The sequence below is a fragment of the Suncus etruscus genome, chromosome 5, assembly GCF_024139225.1.
Source record: "Suncus etruscus isolate mSunEtr1 chromosome 5, mSunEtr1.pri.cur, whole genome shotgun sequence".
NCBI lineage: Eukaryota > Metazoa > Chordata > Mammalia > Eulipotyphla > Soricidae > Suncus > Suncus etruscus.
In genome coordinates, this window is record NC_064852.1 from 128502058 (window position 1) to 128528521 (window position 26464).

Genomic DNA, 26464 nt, shown 5'->3' on the forward strand with positions numbered 1-26464 from the left:
TCAGAAATAGCTCCTGGCAGGCACGGGGGACCATATGGGACACCGGGATTCGAACCAACCACTTTTGGTCCTGGATCGGCTGCTTGCAAGGCAAACACCGCTGTGCTATCTCTCTGGGCCACTCTCCATTTATTCTTAAACTAAAAACCCTAAGCAATTGCATTAGTCTGGCAACTCATAAAGACAAAATAATCTTTTATTTGTCAGAAAATAGCTAATAGGAAGCATCTACTCTTCTGGAACTCAGCCAAGTGGTTTAAGTAGTATTGTCTCTGTTATTAAGGATAGGAAACCCAAGGCTGAAGTATTTAAAAGAACTGGAACAAAGTAATAAATAATGCTGTTAGAAGGCAGGGGTGGGCTCAAACATAGTCTGCTGACATCTATGACATTCTTGGTTACTACGAAGACCAAATCAGAGGTTTCCTAACAAAACCCGTCACTTCCTCACCAATACAGTAAAAATACTATAACATGTGATGGGTTAGGGCCAGAGAGATAGCAGTGAGTAGGGTATTTGCCTTGCATGTGACCAACCAAGGTTCAATCCCCAGCACCCTTATCTCCTGAGCCTGCCACATGTAATTTCTGAGTGCAGAAGAACGAATAATCCCTGTGCACCACTGGATGTGGTCCAATGATGGGAAAAAATACCAACCACCATATGATGGGAAATTAATTTTCTCATGAGACTAATTTTTATTGAGGTGCTAATCAAAGTTGCTTTTATTTTTAAAAGGAAAATAAGAGAACAGTCCCATTTGACGTTTCAAGACTGTAATGGGAAAATGTTGGAAACATAATCTTCATTGTTTTTCCATCTCTCAAGATGAAATGTGAGTTTGGGTTAGGGTGAATGGGAACAAAAAGGACTGCAACTTCATTGGCAGCCAGTGAATGAGCTCTTATCTTAGTGGCTCAGATTTTTCTGGTCAATGCCAAGGAATGATCTAAAAAGATACCAATAGCCTCATAAGAAAGTCTCCGTTTCTCCCTGAGTATGAAAGACATTAACAGAATCTGTGTGCACTCTGACAAACAGCACTTGTAATTAAGCAGCAGCAAATGGGAGAAAAGTACAGATGTACAAGTCCAAGGCCAAAGCAACTACTACTTTGAAGAACAAAAGCTCGGTGGCCCTGAGCACATACTCTGCAAGCAGGAGACCCAAGTTCAATCTGCTGCACCACATATATTCCCAAGTCCTACCAAAGCACTGCCAGGAGGGTACCCCTTCAGCACCTGGCCCTCAAAAGTCCCTAAATCCTTGGGTATAGTCCAAAAGCAAAACAAGTCCCCAAAAAGGGTGTTTTCCTTAAAGTCCAAGGGTATTTGTACAGCACTGATAATAATTTTTATCTTTCTGGTTCTCCTCTTCCAATAAAAATGTTTTATAACCCTATAATTAATTAACATCAGTTAGTGGGTTCAGGGCTGAAGAGAGAGTACAATGGCTATTGGTTAGAGCATTTGCCTTGCTCAAGTACAACTCAGGTTTAGTCCCTCACAACCCTTGATCCCTGCGAGGAGTGATCCCTGAGCTCAAAGTCAGGACTAAGACCTGAGCACAGTGAGTGTGACAAAAAGAACCAAAAAAGTGTGTTCAAACAGAAATATACAGCATGCCTGGCATGGTAAATGTTACAATAGTTTGCAATTATTACCCCATCTAGAAAACATGGGGCAATAGTGGATTGTCATCCCTGTAAGTCCGCACTTTCCACCCACCAGTGTTCTCATACCTTCAGTTCTTCTCCCACCTGAATAATCTTCTCTTCCCTGAAACCTCATCATCCCCTGGAAGTCTACAACTCATTCTCAGTAGAAACGCTCCGTTAAGACTTCTTAAGATTCTATAATCCAATCGACTAGCTCCCTCCACCTGCCTCCCCATGTCCTTTTTCTTGGGAGATGCTTTCTTGTGGCAAGAGTTTCATCTCTTATTGATCATTTCTTATCCTGTAGTCTCTTGAAAGCCTTTCTCCTTTGAAGATGGGATCTTTATTTTTGGTTTTAGTTTAGGGCTACCCCCGGCAGTGCTCATAAATGAAGTAGTGTGTTTGCGTGCGTGCGTGTGTGTGTGTGTGTGTGTGTGTGTGTGTGTGTGTGTGTGTGTGTGAGGGAGGGAGGAGGGAGAGTGAGAGAAAGAGAAAGACAGAGACAGAGAGAAATGGAGCTTACGGAATGCAAGGTTAGTGCCCTACCTGTTGTAGGACCCTGAAATGGTTTTTCTTTTTTTGGGGGGGGGGGGGGGAGGACAACATTTGCAGCGCTCAGGGGTTACTCCTGGCTTTGCAGCTCAGAAATCACTTCTAGAAGACTCGGGGACCATATGGGAACCGGGGATTTGAAATGAACGTCTGTCCTGGGGCCGGCTGCATACCAGGCAAACACCCTATCACTTAGCTATCTCTCTAGCCTCTGAAGTCTGTTTTCTAACAGCAGCCAAACGATACCAATTCCAATGGTTTTGGTAATTAGTTTCAAAGCCAAAAAACTTCTGATTGGAGAAACAAATGAAGAGCTTACCAACATAAGCACCAATTTTTTTTTATTTTCTAATAAAACAAAACACTGCCATCATTTAAATTCCCAGCTTTATTAAATAATATTTTAACAACCAGAGAAATGAGATGGGCAGAATGTGCAATGATACCTGAACCTGAATTCTGGCAGCGTACGGGGGACTGTCCCTTACTATGTAAAATACTTGTCCTTGACTCCTAATATAACAATAGGCTGGACATTTCTCCTGTTTTCGACAGATCCCCACTGCTCTATTCCTATCTTTAAAATGTTCATCTCTGGTTTACTTCTGCGTTTACTGTCTCCTAGAGCAATCTCAAACATATCTTAGCTTTGACTCCTCACGCTGACAGCTCATAAAGTTCTGTCACCAGCTTAGACATTCTCCGACTTCTTTGTAGCTAGTCTGGCCAGTGAGTGTGCTTCTGAGAAAATCCTTTACCTGACCGAGACAGCAATTTCCTTTCTTCTTCACAGTGACACACAAGTGAGGTTAAGGTAGAATAGTCAGGGGGGCCAGAGCAATAGTAGTGCAGTGGGTACTGCATTTGCCATGAATGTGGTGGACCCAGGTTTGATTCTTGGCACCCCATATGGTCCCTCAAGCCCTGCCAGGAGTATTCCCTGGGCACTGCTGAATATGCCCCTATTCCCTCTCCCCCAAGTAGAAGAGAATTAAATTCTAAGGCCATGCTAAGATGGGCAAAGTAGACGCTCCCTTTGCTACTATCACTAGTCCAGTCTTGTCTTACAGATTCCACCTGCTTTTTGTTGTATTAGAAAAGTGATCCCCTTTCTCTAAGCCACAGTCAAATAGCCTGATTGAACAACCCAAAATTTAACTAACTTTCCTGATCTCATGTTTGCTTCCCATTGTTCACTATCTCAGTAAAACACTCCCATATTTTGCCCTCACTCATACTAAAATTCTGGAGCTGAATTTGGTATCGTTTTACCCACCACTTATCTGTAAATCTCTCTTAAGATACAGAACTATCTTTTGCACCTCTACCTCATTTTCTTTTTTGTTTTGTTTTTGTACCTCTTCATTTTCTACTATACATATCTCATGTGAGGCCCAGAATTTCAACTTTTGTCTCTTAAACCCATCCTTCACAGGCAGTGCTCAAAGTCAAATAACACTTGTCATCCCACACCTTAAAATCCTTTACATTTTCCACTGTGCTTTCAAAGACACCAATTTTTTTTTTGGTTTTGGGGCCACACCCGGCGGTGATCAGGGGTTACTCCTAGCTATCTGCTCAAAAATAGCTCCTGGCAGGCACGGGGGACCATATGGGATGTCGGGATTCGAACCAACCACCTTAGGTCCTGGATTGGCTGCTTGCAAGGCAAACACCGCTGTGCTATCTCTCCAGCCCCACCAAATTCTTAATATACCAAAAGTGCTACAAGTTTCCCAGAGAACATTCATAGTACTAGGAGCAACAGGAACGTATGATGCTTGTGAAAAATGAAGATTATAGAAATTTAAATTTATAGACTGAAGCACTACAAACCTACACCTTTATAAAAACAGGACACACTTAATAAAACTCAGATGCATATTAAAAAGTGAGAAACCCCTTCATAATGTGGGCTCTCCCCTGGGCCAACCTCCACTCACCTTTCCTTATTCTTCTCCAATTTCATTCCCTTTGCCTTGTTCAGCACCCAGCTATCCTAAACTTCAATCTATCTGGCATCTTCAAGACTCTATTTGTTAGTCCCACCCCACTTTTTTCTTTCACTCATTCAGAACTTAACTATTACCTTTCAGGAAAAAACACTAGCTATTTGTCCAGATAAAATGGTCTTTTTCTCTCTCTTCCTAGAACTTACTATTTTTTCTATTATATGTTTACACATTTTTTAAATCAAAATCATATTTTATTCGAAATGCAAGGGAAAATTGGACTGATACAAGAAAGACTATTCTTTGCGCTTTCCACTTTATCCCACAACCAAATCAGTTCTCTGGTTTCATGGTGCCTCTGCCTCCACCTTATGAGCTGGGGACTTTTCGTGAGCCAACATTCTGCCATAGAAGCCACACCCTGGGCTGAGTCTCAGTTTCTCTCCAGAGCAGCAGGACAGGGTGGAAGGACTCTGGACAATGACTCTGGGCAATGGGGAGAGATCATTTTCAAATGTGCTGTGTCTTTAGCTTGTGCTTACACATTTTTAAAGAGAAATAAAACATTAAGAATACAGCTAGGCAATAGGGCATTTGCCTCACACATGGGAAATTCAGGATAAACAGTGGTTGAATTCCTGGCATCCCATATGGTCCCCCCGGCCTGCCAGGAACAATTTTAGAGCACAGAGCCAGAAGTAAACCCTGAGCGCTGTGGGTGTGACCCCAGGTCCCCACAAATGCAGCTAACTGGGGGCTAGAGTAATAGCACAGTAGAAGGGCATTTGCCTTTGCATACAGCCAACCCAAGGCAGACCCAGGTTTGATTCCCAGCATCCCATATGGTCCTGAGATGGCAGAAGCTATTTCTGAGCACATAGCCAGGAGTAACTCCTGAGCGCTGCCGGGTGTGGCCCCAAAACAAAACAAAACAAAAAACAAAAAGAATGCAGCTAACTATTGCCATGCATCCATTCCTTCCTCATACACCCAGATTTTACTTAAGGCTGGTATGTATGTTCCTACATTCTGCCACACTGGCTATGTGTTACATAATGCTACAAATTTATAAAATAGTGGTATACACAAATTTATTTCCTCTTATAATCTAAAATGTACTAGAGATTTACAGGTATCACTCTGAATAATTTGTCACTGTAAGTTTTAGTAATTTATCCAGTAGCTATATTACCAAATATCCAGTGTTGGATATTTGTCTCATTAATCATATCCTAGTACTTTAGTGTAACATATTAAATGGAAATTATATTGGCTGAATGAATCATGAATACCACATTCATGCTAAATAACATGAGCTAGTACCTGTCAAATTAAACTGGCTACATAACTTGAATTATTGTATGCTACTTAAAACTTAATGGCATAATTTGTTCTTGGTAAAGTTATTTAAAAGGTATAAATTATATATTTAAAACAAGGTATAAATCTTTCATTTATATAATATTGACCTGAACTGAGCGAGGAAAGTCTTCATGTACTACTAGAAATGATGAAGAGAAAAAAAGCACAAGACAAATTTTCTTATATAAAAAAATATTTGGTAACTGAGTGAAAGAGACTAAGAAAGTGGACAACCTAGAAACCCACCAGAGTCCTGGACACTTATTTATGGACACATTAACTGGGGTGTCAACTTCAGAAAAGAATGAACTGTTTAGCTTTTTTTGTTTCCTGAAATTATAAAAACAATACTGGAAGAAACATTAGAAAATGGATAAATTGGGGCTGAAGAGATAGAATGGAGGTAAGGCCTTTGTCTTGCATGCAGGATGGTGATTTGAATCCCAGCATCCCATATAGTCCCTGAGCTTGCCAGGAGCAATTTCTGAGCATAGAGCCAGGAGTAACCCAAGGGCCGAGTGTGACCCCAAAACCAAAAAAGAAAAAAAAAGGATAAATTTTCTGCCAATTTATAAGAGTAAGAATATTTGAACAGATAGTTTTAACATCAATATTGCTTTCAGTTTGGTATATTTGACATTTTTTGTGATTTTGCTTATGTTTAGTCTATGAAAATTTCATCTTTTCATGATAAAATTCTATTTTTACTATAAATTTTATTTTAAAAGCAAATGTGAGGAGCTGGAGTAATAGTGTGAGTAATAGTGTGTTTGCCTTGCACTAGACTAACTCAGGATCGACCCTGATTTGATTCCCAGCATCCCATATTTCCCCCATTCTGCCTGAAGTGAGTTCTGAGCACAGAGCCAGGAGTAATCCCTGAGCACCTGGGTGGGCAAAACAAACAAAAAATAAGAAAAGCAAATGTGAGAGGCAGGAGTGATAGGACATGCCTTGCAAGAGGCTGACCCAGGAAGGACCCGGTTTGATTCCCTGGTATCTCATATGGTCCCCTGAGCACAGAGCCAGGAGCAACCTGATCACCGCTGCCGGGTGTGGTCGAAAAGCCAAAAAATAAAAATTTAAAAATTAAAAAAAAAAAAGCAAATGTGAACAAAGAAATATTTTCTGGGACTAGTGTGGTAGTGTGGTATAGTATACAGTGGGTAGAGCTCTTGTCTTAAATGCAGGCAACCCAGGTCTCAACAGGCACTATATATATATATATATATATATATATATATATATATATATATATATATATATATATAAACAATTCCACAAGGAGTAATCTAAGTGCAGAGCCAGGAGTAGCCCCCAGAGGGGAAAAAAAACGATAAAAAAAAAAGTAAGTCATTTCTGGAAACGCAGTTCCAAATTTGGAGCAATTATACGTAAGAGGATCAATTAAAACTCCTCTTTTGAATGCTCTATGAATACCTTTCAAGGAATCAGAGCATAGGCAGGGTTTAGTAAACTATTTAGTTTTTTGGTTTTTTTTTTTTTTTTTTCGGTCACACTGGGCATTGTTTAGGGCTTACTCCTGTCTCTGCACTCAGAAATCGCTTCTGGAAGATGTGGGGGACCATATGGGATACCAGTAATCGATCCCAGATCTGTCCCGAGTCCTCTGCATGCAAGGCAAATGTCCCACAGCTGTGCTAATGCTCCAGGCCCTAGTAAACTGAGTTTTAACACCCAGAAGAGGAAAACAGAAATGTTTAAAATTCATTTTGAAGTTTACAGTTAAAACATTAGCTTTTAGGGGCTTGAGCAATAGTACAGCGGTAGGGCATTTGCCTTGCACACAATGATCCAGAATGGATCTTGGTTCTATCCCCCGCATGTCCCATATGGTCCCTCCAAAGCCAGGAGCAATTTCGTAGTGCATAGCCAGAGTAACCCCTGAGCGTCACAGTATGCCCCCCCCCCCAAAAAAAAAACATTAGTTTTTAGTACTAACAATAATTTATTCTTAATGCTTAGGAATATATGTAAGCCTCATCCCCCCCCCCCCCCCCCCCCGCCCCAATTCTTCCTAGGTAACTTGACCTTACCTGCAAGACCTCGCCCATTTCCTGGGAGGGGTCTTGGAAAAGGTAGATAAGGCTTTGACCAGAGGGGATTAGGGCCTTTTGGTCTTTTGCCAGCATGGAGGTCAAAGGGAAGATGGCTGAAAGGAGTTAAGATGCAGGGCTAGCTAATGGCTGAATGCTTAAAAGGTTATGATATAGGCCACACATGTGGTGGATAGGGCATGAATAAAGTTGATGCTTCCTGAAGCCTGCCTATGAGTGAGTTCAAGACCCATCGCTTTCCTGGACCCCAGACCCTCCTGTTGATGGGGGATGAAGCCACGTGGCCATGACCTAAGAATAATGGCCTCTATCCTTCTCCATCCAAGCCCATCCTAAGGGCGAAATGCAACGAATACATAAGATTTTTTTTTTTTGGATGGGTTGTGGGACACAACAGGCAGTGTTCAGGGGGTTAATCCTAAATCTGAGCTCAGGAATTACTTGTTACGTGCTCAGTGGGGAACCCTTTGGGATGCCAGGCAGAAAGTGAATCATGATCCAAGTGTAATGCAAGCAAGCACCCTACCTGCTGTTCTCACTCCATCTTTTGCTGGAGAGTATCATGTAGTGAGTTGAGTCAGGAGAGGGATTGATGCTTCATATATGGAATAAAAAGAAATAGAGGCGGGAAGTAATGACCAAAGTCAAAGGAGCCTGAGAATTGATCTACGACCGAGCTTACATGGATGGGGGTGGGGTGGAGGTTGTGGCACTGGAATATGCTATAATCAGTGGTGGCACCTTTTTTTTCAACTGAACCAAATCTTGCCAAAACCACGATTGAAATTTATTTTGAGAGCCACACAGGGCGTGCACTGACAGAGGCTAGGAGCAGAAGTCCTGGCTCCTGGAGCGGACGCCCAGCACACAGAAGAGCCAAATTAAACAGTGTAAAGAGCCGCATGTGACTCACGAACCGTGGCTTGCGAGCTTGCCGACCACTGGTATAGATGAAGCCCTACCCTTGAACAACATTGTCAACCACAATACACACATTAAAAAGAATTAAAAAAAACTTGAACAGAGAGGTGAGAACTTTTTTGGGTTGGGGTTGGAAGAAATGCAGAGATTCATCCAAGCACTCACTGCTCAGGGCACAGCATATGGTGATGGGAACAAAACAAAGTGAGGTGCATGACAGGCCTCTAACCTTCATTATCTCCCAGCCCTACCTTAGATCCTAATTTGTGGGGGCAGGGGTTGAGGTCACACCAGCTGTGCTAAGGGCTCCTGGCTCTGAAGTCTGGGAGAACTTTTTTTTTATAGAGATCATACCTAAGGATTATTAGGGTTACTCCTGGCTCTGTGCTCAGTAATTACTTCAGGTGGTGCTTGGGGACTATACAGAATGCCTGGAATGAAACCCAGGTTCACTGCATACAAAGCAAGCACCCCCATACCCACATTACTATGGCACCGGCCCCTAAGGGAAAACTCATGACAATGCTAGGGGACCACATATAGTACGAGCTAAGCGATCTGCCTCAAATCTCAAATCACTTCAATACAAATTTTGAGACCTCACAATAACGATGAATAAGGAATTTATTAAAGCAGTTCGCTACCAAGTTTCTAAAAAAAACAATGTAAATGCACTACTATATGAGGACAACACAACAAGCAAAACATGTAAGACAGTGCTGATTCATGGCAGAGATGGTGTAAAATAAAATTGCACAAGAGACAAAAAATTATTATTTCACTTAAAACAGCAGTTTGTTGCTCCTTCAGAAAAACAAAAACTGCTATAAATTCTACTTAATACTGTATTTTAGTTAAAACAGTTTATAATTAGAAACCTCCTAATTTCCACCACTAAAAACCAGTCTCTAATTTTTCTCTTTCAGGTAAAAAGCCATTATCATTAAAGTTGATTATTACTGGTTAGGATCCTTTAATGTTGATTAAAGAGGGTTAATAGTATTAGTCATCACAGAAACTTAACAAAATCACTTCATAATGTCAAAGAGGTTTATTGAAAGTTCATTGTGTGGGGCCGGATAGCATGGAGGTGTTTGCCTTTCATGCAGGAGGTCATCGAATCCCAGCGCCCCATATGGTCCCCTGTGCTTGCCAGGAGCAATTTCTGAGCCTGGAGCCAGGAATAACCCCTGAGCACTGGCGGGTGTGATCCAAAAACCAAAAAAAAAAAAAAAAAAAAAGTTCATTGGGTAGGGGGCTGGAGTGATAGCGCAGTGGTAGAGCATTTGCCTTGCATGTGGCAGACTCAGGAAGGACCTCGGTTTGATCCAAGACCCATATGGTCCCCCAAGCCTGGAGCTATTTCTGAGCGCACAGCCAGGAGTAACCCTTGAGCATCATGGGTACGGCCCAAAAACTGAAGGAAAAAAAAGTTCATTGTGTGAAAAAGATTTTCCTGCAATTCAAAGTTGGAATATTTCTAGTTCTTTTATTTAAACTTTAATTTTGTGCATAGACCCAGATACATCGTTCAAACTTGAACACAAAGTAAATTATAAATCAAGCTCTACTAAATTGAAAAAAAAAAACATTTGAAATGCTTACTTTTGTTATTGAGCTACATTTGGTGGTATTCAGGGTCTGGTGCCAGCTACAGAACCTGTGCTGGCTATGTATATACAAGAAAAATGTCTTACTTGCTGTATTCTCTTCAGCCCACACTAAAGATTTTTTTAAGCTTTTATTTTTTGGTCACTCCAACAATACTCAAGGAACTGGATATCAACCCAGGCTGTTTGCATGCAAGGCTAAAGCCCTACCCTGCTGTACTATAAATATATATACCTGGGTCAGCCACATGCAAGGCATACCCTACTGCTGTGTGTGCTACTGCTCTAGCCCACATAATAATAATTTCGGAATTATTTCAGACAAAAATATAAAATTATATTAACATATTTTAAAGTTTTCAATTAGTACCTTAAATTTGAAGTCATTTAAAGCATTAGGTGAAAATAAACTAACATTCCCTCAAGAATTTATTGGCATTTGCCTTGCACACGGTCAACCTGAGATGGACCCAGGTTCAATCCACAGTATCCCAAATGGTCCCTTATGCTTGTCAGGAGAGATTTCTGAGCTGAGTCAGGAATAATCCGAGTGCTGCTGGATGTGGCCCAGAAACAAATCATTTTCTTTTTAATCTTGTTATTTAGGGGAGCCACACGCAGTGGTGTACAGGACATACTCTTGACAGTGTGCAAGGCAAACTCCAGCCCCCTAAGAACCTTTTCTAATTGCTCCTTAGTAATCTGTGAATGACTTTCGCAAAATAGTGAGGACAAAGAATTTTAACAAAGTTAGAGGGTATTTTAATTTGGATTTTAGAATATAACAGTCTAAAATGAGTATAATTACTGTATCTTTCTAGTTTTAGTTGGCATAAGAGTTTATACTGAAGTTCTTTTTTTCAAAAAAAATCAAGCTTTTATAAATCAAAATTTTGGGGAACAATACCAGACTTGTGAGGAGAAAAGTGACCTAAGGAAGTCTTAATAGTTTTTGGGTCACTACCTAGCAGTCATCAGTGTCATCCATCCCTGATAGTCTGTCAGGGACACTCAGTGATTTCAAAACAAGGCTGTTTATTAATATGTAGTACATACACAGAGTGATAATCCCGATTTAGGATCTGAGATTGTTGTTTAATTAGGAATGGAATGTTAAGGGCTAGAGGATACGTGGGGGCTAATGTTAATATGCCTTCCTTACATAAAGGCAAAATGGTTGAAACCCAGTGCTGCCATACGGTCTTCCAATCACCATCAGAAGTGATCTTGAGGGGCCAGAGAGAAGGCACGGGGTTAGGGCATTTGCCTTTCATGCAGAAGGACAGTGGTTCGAATCCCGGCATCCCATATGATCCAAGCCTGCCTGGAGCGATGTCTGAGTGTAGAGCCATGAATAACCCCTGAGCGCTGCCGGGGCGTGACCCAAAAACAAACAAACAAACAAAAAAAAAAAAGATCTCAAGCAAGGATTAAACCCTGAAACATTGCTGGTGTGGCCCAACCCTGTCCATAAAAAATTTAAATAGTTAATTCAAAGAAAATACTGGGCTCTTCATTCTCAGAATTTATAAACTTATGGGTCAGAGAGAACCCAGCAGTATGCTTGGCATGCAGGCCTGGGTTCACCATTGGTACCATACAGAGTTCCCTGAGCAGAGAGCCAGACAGGAGTGAGCCCCAAATATTGCCAGTTGGTGGACTCAAAATAACAAAATATGTTATTAGTGAGCTACAAAAGCTTATAGCAATACAGTACACTAATGCTCTAAAAAGACTGAAAAATGTTTTTAAAATGTACTTATAGAATATCAACTGAAATTTTAACAGGGTTCCTGAAGTGAAGTTACTAAGTAATATAGAAATCATGATCACAAATGCAGTATGTTAACAAGCGTCACAGTAGTTCAGCTAAGATTCCTTTCAACAGCAAAAGCCTACTGATAAAGTCTTATCTGAGAATTGGATTGTTTTCAACAAGATAATGAAAGTGTTTTAACTTGAAATAAATAAGTGGTTGAACTTGATTTACTTAAACGTGTATGTGTTCATATAGCATTTTGCCTTCAATCTCTGACTAAAGTCTATGTGAAAAATCTATGTTAATATCTGAGGTGTGAGCCAAAATAGATCTTCAACTGCCACTTCAACATGGGCTTGATTTTATTATATAAAGCTGAGTACTATCATCAATAAAAAATAGAGAAGCAGGAAAAACAGAACTCAAGTCACTTTACAAAATTTACAAAACGCTTTCCAGGGTCAGGAGCCAGTCTGGCAGGAGGTGCATGACCAGCGCCACATGGCCTACTGACCATGGCTAGTTATGACCGCGGTGCTCTCTGTCACAAGCAGGCCCAGAGAAGCACTGTACCAGAGGGCCTAAGCAAGCTATTCTAAAATGGGCCTCAGGGCTCCTCAGTATCACCTCAAAAGCCAGCCCTACCCACAAAAATACATTACAGTATTTTTAAAGCCATTTGAAAAATAGACCACATTTTATAAGATGAACAGTAAATTTGACTCTTCGATGTACAATAAGGTAAATAAAACTGTATGTAAACCTTTTAGAGTACATTATTAAATTAAATATGACCCTTACAGAAATTTTTGCAAATGCTTTAAAATAAACCTTCATAAGAAATTTGATGTTTCCGTCTTTTATCTTTTCCACCAATATTATGTCACTCACTAACCCTTACAATAATGACATTGAGTATGAAAACAAAACAGCACCACACAAGCAAAAAGTTGCATCTTACGTATTGTAGCTCAGCACAAGTATTAAGAATTCTTATGAGGGGCCGGAGAGATATCATGGAGGTAAGGCATTTGCCTCTCATGCAGGAGGTCATCGGTTCAAATCCCGGTACCCCATATGGTCCCCTGAGCCTGCCAGGAGTGATTTCTGAGCATAGAGCAAGGAATGACCCCTGACCGCTGCCGGGTGTGACCCCAAAACTAAACAAAACAAATAATTCTTATGAACAGGAAGATCAACAGACCATTGGCCAGATTTTATGCCTTTGGATCCAACAAATAGGTGGCTGAAAATGTCTTTTATGTGGTAAGAAAGCTGACCCATGAGGAAGGTTTCAAGAACTGAGCATGTACAGATTTTGTCCTGTCATTGTTCCCTGAGTACATTTACAATGTATTTGGCATTTTAAGTGATCTAAGCCTAGAGTTGACTTAATCCTGGATGCATGTATGTTATACAAGGAACTCAATTGCTCGCAGATTGTTATCTGTTGGGATTTCTGGAACCAAACTTTGGTAGATAACCAAGCATCGTCTATACATGCTATAACCCACAATATATGTATCAGGCGATTGACCTTAGTCTGAAATAGTGGTTCCTTCTACATACATAGAGCTGTGAAAACCTATACTGTCATATTAAGGTCAACAACAAATCCAGAAGCTATGCAAGTATAATCAACCTCATTGGAACTGTGGTAAATTATGGCTTGGTGTTGTGATCTATTGTTTACTGTACCTTACACTTACGAAGTAAGGACTTTATAAGCATGCCTTAGCTTATATACTGCTTTTCAAACCCAATGTCCTAGGAGTATCTTTGTAGCACTAAATTGTAGAGTTACTGTGACAACAGATCTGTCTATAGTGGTACCTAAACATAAGCAAACTAGTGAGGTGAAATAAGCCATAAATAGATTCTTTCATCAATATCAAAAATGAATTAAAAAAACTCAAGATTTTAAAAGCAAATTATATGTAAATTGCATATATAACATAATATAATCGAAGAATATAAAGCTAAATAATTATGTTCAATAGAAAATGGAGCAGTAAAGCAGAAATCAAGTCACTAAAAAATATATCCCAGATGCCAGGATCAGGGAGAGAAGGGATAAGTTACAGGCCCAAAGAAATTGATGTATCAGAACAGGTAGGGTGCCTGCCTTACATATGGCAGAGCAGAGTTCAATCCCATATGGCCTCCGAGCAGTGTGCCAGGAATAAGAGTAAGCCCTGAACATTGACACGTATGGCCATCTCCCCCAAAATAAAACCTGAAAGATCAATATCAATTTCTATTAGTAACAGTGATAGGGCATTTGCCTTGTATGCAACCAATACAGGACTGATGATGGATAGAATGCTGGCATCCCATATGGTCCCCCCTGGCTGCCTGGAGCAATTTCATGAGCGAAGAGCCAGGAGTAACCCTTGAGCAACACTGGGTGTGACCCAAATACCAGAACAAAAATAACCCAACCAAAAAAAAGAAAAAAAAAAAGGCAATCATATTTAAAAGTTTTAAAAAATTGTGTAAGATATTTGGAATATCTGAATAAGAAATTTAATAAAACAAAAATACTGCATTTTACCTACATGAATTTAAAAAAAGTGTGGACTGGAAAGACAGCACAGTGTAGGGTGTTTGCCTTGCATGCAGCAAGTCCAGGACAGACTATGGGTTCGAATTCCAACATCCCATAGTCCCCCCAAGCCTGCCAGGAGCAATTTCTGAGTGCAGAGCCAGGAGTAAGTAACCTGAGTGCTACTGAGTGTGACACAAACCTCCCCCTCAAAAAAACAAAACAAATTTAAAAAAGTCTTCAGAAAACCAAATTTGGACCTTGTTAAAATACACTTAATTCCTTCTACAAATTACAAGTCCTTGAAAAGGAATTGGTGAATTTCTATCTTACTTCTCAACATAAATCCCACTTAGACTGATAAATCTATGCAAGAACATTATTTTAAGTCTTTATATGATTTAGCAATGTTTCCCTACTCTCTACACAATAGCTACTTATAATTAGTAATACCAGTAATATCCTTTCCCCAAAGCAGAAAGTGCAAATAGGGTATTCATAGTGTTTTTCATTAATTGTCAAATGAAAAACAACAATATACTGGGAGATAATCTTTATTCAAATTCTAATACAACCAATAGGAAAATGTCCTTCCTCATCTCATCAACACTAGAGTTTAAATACTGAGCTGAAAGAAAGCACCATATTAAATTCCTTTGAGTACCCCAGGTCTTTTCCTCAGCAAACTCAAAATAAGAAATAGAAAAGCATTTTAATAGTACTTTCATAAAGAAAAATACCTAAGTGAGAATCCCAATTATTTCGTTTAAGTAAAAATACTAGAATTGTTTGTTATTAAAAAAAATAAAACAATAAAATCAGATTAAAATAAATTTATTATACAATACAAAAAGTACGCATACTGCAAAATAAAAGATACATTATTAAATATACATAGCAAATGAAAGCTAAATAACATAAATGTTTTTATCCAAACACTAAGATAAAATGCATAACATTTATGCTAAAATAAAATATTTCAGAAAGAATATGCATTTCAAATGAAATGTTAATGATGATAAAACAAAAAACAAATATGCTAACTTCTAAATGCTTGAATATCAAGAATCAGTAATGATAAGAAACATTAAATCCAATACTACTGAGTACTTTTCAAGAACTTTATTTTAAAAGGTGCCAAAAATACTAAAGGAACAAAAACAATGCCCTTTAAATCTGGCAATGACTTTCCTTTCTTTTTTTCAATTAAATTTTGGGGCCTATTCACAGCATTTCCTTTCCTTTTTCCATCTATACCTTCCCAAAAATTTTTTCCATGTTAATACCTTAGAAAAAGTTCCACAAACACAGTTGATAGTCAAGTGTGGTTGATAACTATGAATTTAAGGTTTATCAACATGCCATAAAATAAAAATTTTCAGATCTATTCAAATAAGAACACAATATGAAGAATCACATTTTATGGACTACAAATGCCTCCAAATGTAAGAATATCAAAATGTAAGAACTTAGCAGAGGATGGTAAATAAGAGGACTTTATAAAAACCATCAGTTAAGGCATTCAGTTTCCCAAAATATAAATGGTGTTGGTGAAACGAACACAAACACTATTCAAAGGTATGACAAAAAGGAGACCTATGAACCACTTCTCCTGTAATAAGTCAAACTTGCAGAGTCCACTTAGGATGTGTAAACTCAAGTAACCATCAAATACTTGGGTAAAAAAAAAAATCTCTAAAAGTAATGCCATATAAGTTTAATACTTAATTTAGTCAAAAAGTCTTCTTCAGCTTTTCCATTAAAAAGTTTCCAAACTGAAGAATCTGATCAAGATGTCTATATGTATATTTTAAACTCACTTATTTTCCTATATCCATCTATATATAAGCCATTACGTTAAGGAACTTTCTAGCTCTCCTTCTATATCTTACTCCTGTCACTCTGGAGAAAAAAACAACAAACCACCAACCTAGAAAATGTAGGGAATGAGGTTTTAGGTTTGGAGTAGGTGGAAAGAACCTGAGAGGTATATGCAGGAAGGAAAAAATTGTGAATAGGTCCTACAAAATTTTACAATTATAATGTCAAGACATACTTTAAACACTGTGAAAAGTTTAAAATCAAGTAGTATAGGAACTTTAGAGTCCTTCTTTTAAAAATAGGTTGATTCTCAATATGCATTTTTATAACTGAAGAAAAGGATCCGGATATATACTTACTACCTTCAGATCAAATTTATTCCCAATGAACTATTAGAAAATTCTATGAGATAGTGTAATGAATCATAGAAGATTCATTAGCATTTGTAAAATTATAGGAAAATATTGTGGAAAAACTCACCATTTATATGTATATGTAACAGATAAAGTTGCGTGAATAAATATGAATATATGTTATGGTAAACATTTTACTTGAGATAATGACTGTCATTTCTAAGTAACCATTCTAGCTTTTACAACAGTGAAAGATGTTATCTTACATCCCACATTCTTTGGCTGGAATAATATGACACTCCTGTATATGACAATTCTGAAAAAGCATAAAAGTTGCAGAATTAAATCAAACACAATTTTCAAGTGTTTGATAAAATTTTAAATAAATTTTAAAAAATTTAAAGCCAATCACTGAAAGTGGCATAAAATGTAAAAATAGGTTAATTTTATAAGCTGCTTATAATTCATTATTTTGCATTTTGTTTTGCACTCAGCATATACATACTTTTATTACCACTACAGACACGTCAGTTTTAAAAAAAACAAAAAGAAAGGCAGCAAAATTGATGAGTTCAAGTTCTGGGTTTTCAGAACCAATCACAACTTTCCGGTACTATTTTAAAATGAAAATATCTGACTGTATGTTTACAATTTATACACCATAAAAAATTTAAAAGAATTTTCCTTTGTTTCTAAAAATAAAGCAAGTCTGCTTTATTTACTTATAAATATTTCTTATAAAGACTGACAAATCCACTTTTCAATCTAGTATCTTTATATAAAGATTAAAAGAAAGAAAAAAAGCATTATGGCTCTAGCACCCAACAATAAAAAAAAAAAAAACACACAAAAAGCTCAAATAAATATTTAAAGTAGGCAAAAAGAAAAAAAACCTGAAGATGTTTTAAACGTTAAATGAATAACATTCTGAAACTAAAACTCATTTCTTTAGCTTTTCTCTCCCAGACTTTCCATTCTATATACTACAGTTGTAGAGATGTCCTCATTTGACTCAGGTGAAACTTTTTTCCATACTGTCTCTTTTAAAGCAAGTTCTTGTTGGAGACTTTCATAGTCCAAGGGTCCAAAGGAATGCTAGTTGTTCAAGCAACATACATAATTTATTAGTGCACTTGAGTGAAGAAAGGTCCAAGCTATAAAATGGTATTTTTCGATGAATGTTATGGAAATCTGTTAACATTTTCACCCACCACCATTTGATGTTTTGCAGTCACATTGGTTCTCATGGAAGTTTATTATATATTTTATTAAGTCTCATAATATTGCTAAAATTTAATTTGATCAACATTAATGATGAAATATTATGTATTAAACCATAAGTGTTTGATATTAGCTTTAGGTATAATAAGGACATTTTACCATATAGAATGCAAGGAATTTAATAGAAACTTAAAGTCAGATGAACTTAGTTCAGTAGGAAAAAGATGTGTGAATTACCAACTTTAGCTATTTTCTTAAAATCAATTATTTTAAAATTTATATTCACAATAATACTAAAATATTAAAGCTGAATGATAAATCATATAATATTGTATAAAGTCAAGAAAACTACACTATATATTATAGAAACATTTCATCTATAGTACCTTAGAGAATTACAAGAAATTGTAGGCTCTTAGGGGCCGGCGAGATGGCGCTAGCCAAGGAAGGACCATGGTTCGATCCTCTGGCGTCCCATATGGTCCTCCCCAAGCCAGGGGCAATTTCTGAGCGCTTAGCCAGGAATAACCCCTGAGCATCTAACGGGTGTGGCCGAAAAAAACAAAAAAACAAACAAAAAAAAGAAAGAAATTGTAGGATCTCTCACAATTATAAATCGATCCTTTGATAACAAAATTTAAGGTTTTAACTGAACAAATACTAAAAGCGAAACAGCTTTCTTATAGCTTGTAGCACTGTCAAATATGACTTCAATAGAATCTTTATGAATATTGCTTTAAAAATGGTGAAAGGGGAATCCTGCAGCCATGCTAATCAATTTAAATCAAATATTTAACGTTTTATATGGTCCAGGATGAAAATGTCAACAATTCATTCACAAACATTTGTGATATGCAAAGATGTGAGGCCACTAATAATCTAAATTTTACTTAAAATAAATGAATCACTTTCACTTAAAATGGCATAATTATCTAAATTTGCTTACCCTTTGATCACCACCTTCTCTTCGAGGATCAAGCTTTTTGGCAAAATGTCTCAAATTATCATAGTTATGGAAATTACACAGAGATACAAGATCCTGTAAATAAACAACAGATATAAGAAATTGGCTTTTCACTTGCTATTGTTCTTTACTATTTCAGCATGTTATATTTATTTATCTATCCAACTTTACAACAACATGCAAAGAATCACTATTCTCAGTAAAACAGCTCAAAGCAGTGAGAGGACTGAAATTAGGGTAACATATGGATACAAATGATTCTAACTTGATCATAGAACTCTATTCCAAGGATCTAACCTCTATTTTCTTATATAATATGTATACATGTAAGAATTTTACTGAATACCACAAAAATATTATGTGATAAGTTATAATCTATAGACATTTTAATTAAAAATTAATCAGATTAAATATTTTTTAGTTTGGGGGCAACATTCAATGGTACTCAACAAGGCTGTGTTCAGAATCACTCCAAATGGTGTTTGGAGGACCTACAGAATGATGGACCTCAAACCCAGGCAAGTGTTATTACCCACAGCACTAACTCTGCTCCCACGAAGCAGTAAATGCAAATAGAAAAAAAAAAAAGCTGTAAATTTGAATAAAAATACGAAGTATTGAACTAGTCAAAAGCTACAAAAAGTTTAGATAGCAGTGTTAATTTTTTTTAATTAATAAAGTAAAAATCCTGAACCATCTGGATTCGGATATTGTACTGAGGAGACTAAAGATGAGCCAACGGAGCTGGAAAGATAGCAGAGTAGGTAGGCTGCTTGTCTTGCAAGTAGATTAAATCCCCAATGGCATCCCATGAAATTCCCCGAGCCCACCAAGAATGATTACTGAGTGCAGAGACAGGAGTAACCCTTGAGCACCAGAGAAGAGGCCCCAAACCAAAATAACAAAAATGACGCAGGTAGGCAGTACAGTAGATAGGGTGCCTATCATGTACACAGCAAACCTACCCTGGATCCGTGCCACCCCATACAGTCCCCTTGAGTACTGCCAGGAGAGGAATAAGTTCTGAGATACCACTAAGTGTGGGCCCCCACAAAGACATAATAACTATTTTATTCTAATTACTTATGATGGCTTTGAAATACTTCTCTAAATTTATTAGAATTTGTGGAGCTTTTAGAAACTAAAAACTAATTGCACTTTAGAAAAATGTAAAGATAAATAAAAAAAACCTAAATGGATGAAATTTTCTTAGACCGATTATATGGGAGCTATTTAGCAGAACATTTTCCTTTAAGGTGGTCAGTAATCTATTTAACACAAAAAGTGGTAAACAAAACCCAACAGAACTACAACTGGAGAATGGCTCAACATCCCTTATGATCATTTCCATTAATAAAATATGTTTAGACGCTAGAGTGACATGACAGCACTATGGTAGGGCCTTTCCCTTACACGCAGCCAACCCAGACGAACCGGGATCAACCCCTGACATCCCATATTGTCCCCTGAACCTGCCAGGAAAGATTTCTGAGCAGAGCCAGGAGTAATCCCTGAGAACCGCCTGGTGTGGAAAGAAAATATGCTGTACAGAGCTAAAAACGCTGAAGAAAACAGTTCAAACTTCACAACCAAACATCATTGCAGGCTGCAAAGGGGGAGAGGGCAGGATGTAGCCTGAAAGCCCAAGGAGAAAAAAAGACCCTAGTAGTGGGATGGCTGTTGGAGCACATCTGACTATGAATAACTTTGTAAATATGATGCTTTAGTAAAGAATTAAAAAGAAATATATGCTTACATGACAGAAGTGAATTCCTTTAACACTGTTGCCCATTTTGTCCAGAGGAGGAGACCAACACATCATGCCCATGACATTGGGAACCACCAGAAGAATGCCCCCTGCAACTCCAGATTTTGCAGGAAGACCAACCTGAGAATTTTTCAAAAGTGACAATCACGTTAACACTTTAAAATAAGAAAATGTTAAGAAAAAAAAAAAAAAAAAAAAAAAAAAAAAAAAAAAAAGAAAATGTTATGCCCAACAATAAGAAACTGGCTTGAAAAATGGTCATTTGAAATTATAGTACCATCTAAAATATGGTAGTATGCTAACATATTGTGACATATTCATGTGATATTTATTGCTATGTTTATTATATATTAAATTACATAAAATAAATTCTTAAGTATAGATGAAATGAAAAGGTATACTTGAAAGAATCAGATTAGATAGAGCACATCTAAAATGTGACGGTATGTATGATTTTACTTTATTCTTTTTATGGTATTTCTAATTGTTCTATAATATATAAATGTTTCGAAGTAGGAAGTTTATTTCCAAAACTATTTTTTTCTATTTCCATTTCTTCCTCCTGTATTCCCTCCTTCAATCTGGGCTGCCACATCAGACAGGCAGAAAGCGCAGGGACTTCTTTTTCTTGCATCTGTAGTGAACCAAGGCAGCAGATAAACAACTGCTGCAGGTTTGTCAAATAGATGCCAACTTTTTTTTTTTTTTTTTTTTTTGGTTTTTGGGCCACACCCAGCGGCGCTCAGGGGTTACTCCTGGCTGTCTGCTCAGAAATAGCTCCTGGCAGGCACAGGGGACCATATGGGACACCGGGATTCGAACCAACCACCTTAAGTCCTGGGTCGGCTGCTTGCAAGGCAAACACTGCTGTGCTATTTCTCTGGCCCAGCATCAAACTTTTTCACTATATATAAAATAATTATTTTTAAACAGAGACTGAAGCGATAGCACTTTGGGGATAGGGCCTTTGCCTTGTACATTGACAACCCAGGTATGGTTCCCCGTGAGCACCACCAGGAATGACCCTCCTGAACACAAAGCCAGGAGAAACCCCTGAGCACTGCCAGGTGTGGCACAAATCTCCGTTCCCCCCACCCTCAAAAGAACCTGTCAGAGAACATCTAAGAAATAAAAGACAAGGACATGATCCAAATCAATCTTTTCAAAACACTGACATTTATAGTATTCAAATTTTGAAAATGATAAAAGATACGGAGAGATAGCATGGAGGGTAAGGCATTTGCCTTTCATGCAGAAGGTCATTGGTTCGAATCCCGGCGTCCCATATGGTCCCCCAAGTCAGCCAGGAGCGATTTCTGAGCATGAAGCCAGGAGTAACCCCTGAGTGCTGCCGGGTGTGACCCAAAAACAAAAAAACAAAAAAACAAAAAAAAAAAAGATACTTTAATTTCACAAGGGAAGACCTCTACTCCCTCCCTCTCCAATAAACCTTATTTCAGATTGAATTAAAGGTGGAACGGTAGGGTGTCTGCCTTGCATGTGGCCAACCCAGGATGGATCCCATATGGTCCCCCAAGCCTGCCAGGTGGGGCAAATAGATATAAAGATAGGTAAGATTTGTCATATGTTGGGAATTACTGAAGTAGATGTAATATTAAATGTGACTATTTTAAAATAAACCCAGTTTAGGGTATTACAGCTCAACATTGGTAATTTGTCAGTTTTTACTTTTATTTACTTTATTGGTTTTTAGGTTACTCCTGGCTCTGCGCTCAAAAACCACTCCTGGCAGGCTCAGGGGACCTCTGGGATGCTGGGAATCGAAACACCGTCAGTCCTGGGTCGGCCGCTTGCTAGGAAAATGCCCTACTGCTGTGCTATCTCTCCAGCCCATCTAGAATGAAATAGTCATATAGACTATATGTAGTAAACATGAAAGTGTAATTTGCCACTTTCTACTTTTTTAAATTTTCTATGGCTTCAATCCAAACCATTAAGGATCATAATTATACACTCAGTTTCACTGAATGTAAAGAATCCTGATGGTAATTATGACAGCTCTAAATATCAGCACTAAAAATAGAGACATGTATTCTAACCTCCTGACTGGAATGCCTAAGTAGAAGTGATGTAGTTCTAGAAATTAAATTTCTTATAGACATCTTGTAGGCTGCTTAATTCTATATTAAAATAAACCCCGAAAACAAGCCTCTCTCCAAAATTTACTGTACAGCTTTCTAGGCAAATCTCAAACCGCATTTTTAGGAGAACCAGAGTAGCAACACCCACCCTCAAATTAAACAAGTACTTACATGAAAAGCAAACTGCCCAGAGAAATCATACATGCCACAGGAATGCATCAAACTCAGTGTATTTCGAACAGCTTCAGGACTTAGTACTCTTTCACCAGTAATTGGACAAAACCCACCATTGGCCAGCGTTGCAGCCATCACGCTAGCTGATTCGCATGTTACTTCGATGGAGCATAGCTAGAGGGGGGAAAAAAACTGAAAATTTTGGCTCACAGTTTATAGGTTTATTTTTATTAAACATTATTTTTTATTTTTATTTTCATTAACTTTTTTTCTTAACATTCTTTAAAAAATAACTTATTTAGTATTCCATACAAATCAGAATCTTTTTTCCAAAGGATTATTTTAATGTAATTTTATGGTACTTAAAAGATTTTGATTTAAAGTTCTACCTCCTTTATAAAATTTATCCTGATTTGCAGGATTCACTCTAATGGCAGAACTAAAGATTTTTGGGGGGGGGGTTTGGGCCACACCCGTTTGATGCTCAGGGGTTACTCCTGGCTAAGCACTCAGAAATTGCCCCTGGCTTGGGGGGACCATATGGGACGCTGGGGGATCGAACCGCAATCCTTTCTTGGCTAGCGCTTGCAAGGCAGACATCTTACCTCTAGCGCCACCTCGCTGGCCCCAGAACTAAAGATTTATAATGGCCTCATGTGATATTCAAAGTTACTACTTCTGTAGGATATATTTTCTTGTTTTGGGGACACACCCAGCACGCTCAAGGATTAATCCTGGCAGGCTCAGAGGATCACATGGGATATCAGGAATCAAACCAGGGTCTGTCCCAGGTCAGCCGCAAACAAGGCAAATACCCTATGGCTGTGCTATCTCTCTGCCCCAAGTAGGATATATTTGTTTAACAATGGGGGAAAGAGCTATATTTTGTGATTAAGTAACAGTCAATATACGAGAAGAAATTACTTCAAGAAATATGGACCATACTGTCTGACATTACACCTGGAACAAAATTCAGCATCACCATATGGCAACATACAAAGGGAAAAGAAAAAACTACTCTTAACTGTTTGTTCTTTCTGTCCAAACCAAATGTTAACTTCTACTTATTAACATTCAAATATTTAATGGGTACATGGTTGCTGGATATACTAAGATTAATTTCTATAAAAACATTTTAAGTATGCTGTATGAGGCTTTTATACTTATTCTACAGTTTTCTAAATAACTGTGATTTACAAAGTTATTGAGTTGTTGAGTTTTAGAAACCTAATGTTCTAACACATAGCACACTAAGTTTTTAAATTTAAGGGAAAATAGAACAGTGGGAGAGAAGGTGGTCAAGAGGATGAAGACAAAGCCCTAGAATTTTCCTTTTTACTTTTGAATTTGGGCCATACCCACCAACCCTCAGGGGTTAATCCTGATTCTGTACTCAGAAATCACTCTTGGCAGGATCGGGTGACCATTTGGGATGCTTAGGATTGAACCTGGACCAGCCACAAGCAAGGCAAATAACCTACTCAGTATGTTCCAGCCCTTATATCCCTCAACTTTCAAACTATTCTCACTCACTTCCAAATTCAAAAGGTGTTTTTTGGTGGTTGTGTGTGTGTGTGTGTGTGTGTGTGTGTGTGTGTGTGTTTTGTGTTTCTTTCCCTTTCTTCTCTTAAATTGATATTTATAGGCTCTAGTGTTTGATTTTTACCCCTCCCTATTTTTCTCTTTCCTTCAAACAGAACCACATCACTTGAATTATCTTGTTCCACCTCACAAATTGAGGGGGAAATAATAGAAGGTACCAAGACCAAACAGTAGTATGAACATTGAGTAGAGATAAAAAATGGGGGCCGGAGAGATAGCATGGAGGTAAGTCATTTGCCTTGCATGCAGAAGGTCAGTGGTTTGAATCCCGGCATCCCATATGGCTCCCCGAGCCTACAAGGAGCGATTTCTGAGCGTAGAGCCAGAAATAACCCCTGAGCGCTGCCGGGTATGACCCAAAACCAAAACCAAACAAACCAAAAAAAAAAAAAAGGAAAGAAAAAAATGAAGACTTAGGTACCAAATCCAAAGCCAACTACAAAAGAATAGATACCCAATCTAAAACACAGAGGAATCCACTTATACTAGCAGCCCGGGGAGCAAAGGAGAGGGATATGGGATGCATGCTAGGAACACGAGTGGAGGGAGGTCAACATTGGTGGTGGGAATTCCCGATTAAATGTTACTATGTACCTAAAATATTACTGTGAAGATTTGTAATCCACTTTGATCAAAATAAAAATTATTGAAAAAAATCCCAATTTTTTAGAGAATGTTTTAAAAAGTATATGCCAAAGATTTACTGATCTGCATTAATTTATAAATTGACTATTGATTAATTTACTAATTTGTGTTAATTATATTTAATTTTTCATTAAAATGAACAAAAACGCTGAAAAAAGGGCAAACATTTGGAATCAATAAGGATTCTTCTTGCTAAGAAAAAAAATGTAATTAGCTTTGACTTTTGCCTGTTTCTTCAAAACTACAGAATCTACTTAATATACTGGCTCAGACGGCAGAGACCTAAAATTGAGATTATGAAAAACTTTATAGAAGTCAAACTTAAATTCCAGCAATCTCTTCCTAATATTACTTAGTATTAATTACAATTTTGCTGATAAGGTATATATATCCAAAAATTAGACAGATCCAATTTAAAAATATTCTGATACCCTGATGGTTGTTCAATTATTCATATTCTCCAAAATAGTAAGGCTTCGCTGAGAGTAAAGATTTTTCCTTGAGCTGGACAGATAGCATGGAGGTAGAGCATTTGCCTTTCATGCAGAAGGATGGTGGTTTGAATCCCAGCATCCCATATGGTTCCCTGTGCCTGCCAAAAGCGATTTCTGAGCGTAGAGCCAGGAGAAACCCCTGAGCGCTGTTGGGTGTGACCCTCCCCCCAAATTATATATATCCTGGGGTTGGAGAGATAGCATGGAGGTACCCCTTTCCTTAAGGGTAGAGATTTCAGATTAATAGTAGTGAAAGTTAAATATGCATACAACAATGAGGGTGGAGAAAAGATAATACAGAAGTTCATGTGAATAACATGTCAATAAATAAGTTGACTTGTAGATAAAATCCATGACTGTACTTCACATAACGATTTAAAAGCAATTTTATATAGTCAAAGTGATAAAAGGAATAAAGGAATGTAACTATACAATAAAGGTAATGTAACTAAGGCTCACTTTGCACAAGCGGAAACTGTGACCTACCATATATACTCGAGTTTAAGCGGAGTTTTTCCGGCACAAAATTTATGCCAAAAACCTGAACTCATCTTACACTTGGGGTCAACAGATTATTTGAATCGGTGGGCGGGAACCAAATCAAATGCCTGTAGTCTCAAGCCAAATGCTGGAGGGGCGGTGCTTCAGCTCAGTCAACAATTCTCGGCTGAGCTGAAGAGGTAGGAGGCTGAACTGAACTGGATGCCACTGTACTATTTAACCCTCAATATTCTGAGCTTTGTATGAGACAGAGAGCAGTTGATGATATCTGCGAACTCAGTAATGATGACAAGGTCTATGCTGATGCCCTCACATAAGATACAGCTAAAGCTCTGTTTGAACATACAAATGAGGAGGATGGGGAGGAATCCAGTTTTGAAGG

At 38.0% G+C, this 26464-nt stretch overlaps 1 protein-coding gene and 1 non-coding gene across 3 annotated transcripts in view; both read right to left on the reverse strand.

Annotated features, from left to right (window-relative positions):
• Positions 1 to 26464, reverse strand: part of GLS (glutaminase) — a 94540-nt gene that overhangs the window by 16440 nt on the left and 51636 nt on the right. Inside the window, exons 12-15 of one of the 2 annotated variants that reach the window (XM_049773202.1) lie at positions 22838 to 23014; positions 20553 to 20684; positions 18779 to 18871; positions 17406 to 17706 (exon numbers count right to left, since the gene is read on the reverse strand). In XM_049773202.1, coding sequence (XP_049629159.1) covers positions 17560 to 17706; positions 18779 to 18871; positions 20553 to 20684; positions 22838 to 23014 — 549 coding nt within the window. In that variant the 3' untranslated portion in view covers positions 17406 to 17559. Of the gene's footprint in view, positions 1 to 17405; positions 17707 to 18778; positions 18872 to 20552; positions 20685 to 22837; positions 23015 to 26464 lie in introns of those variants that run through there. The other variant, XM_049773201.1, reaches the window with a different exon arrangement.
• Positions 21125 to 21256, reverse strand: LOC126009965 (small nucleolar RNA SNORA31). Its single transcript, XR_007496115.1, has one exon. It is a non-coding gene; the product is annotated as a small nucleolar RNA SNORA31 (small nucleolar RNA).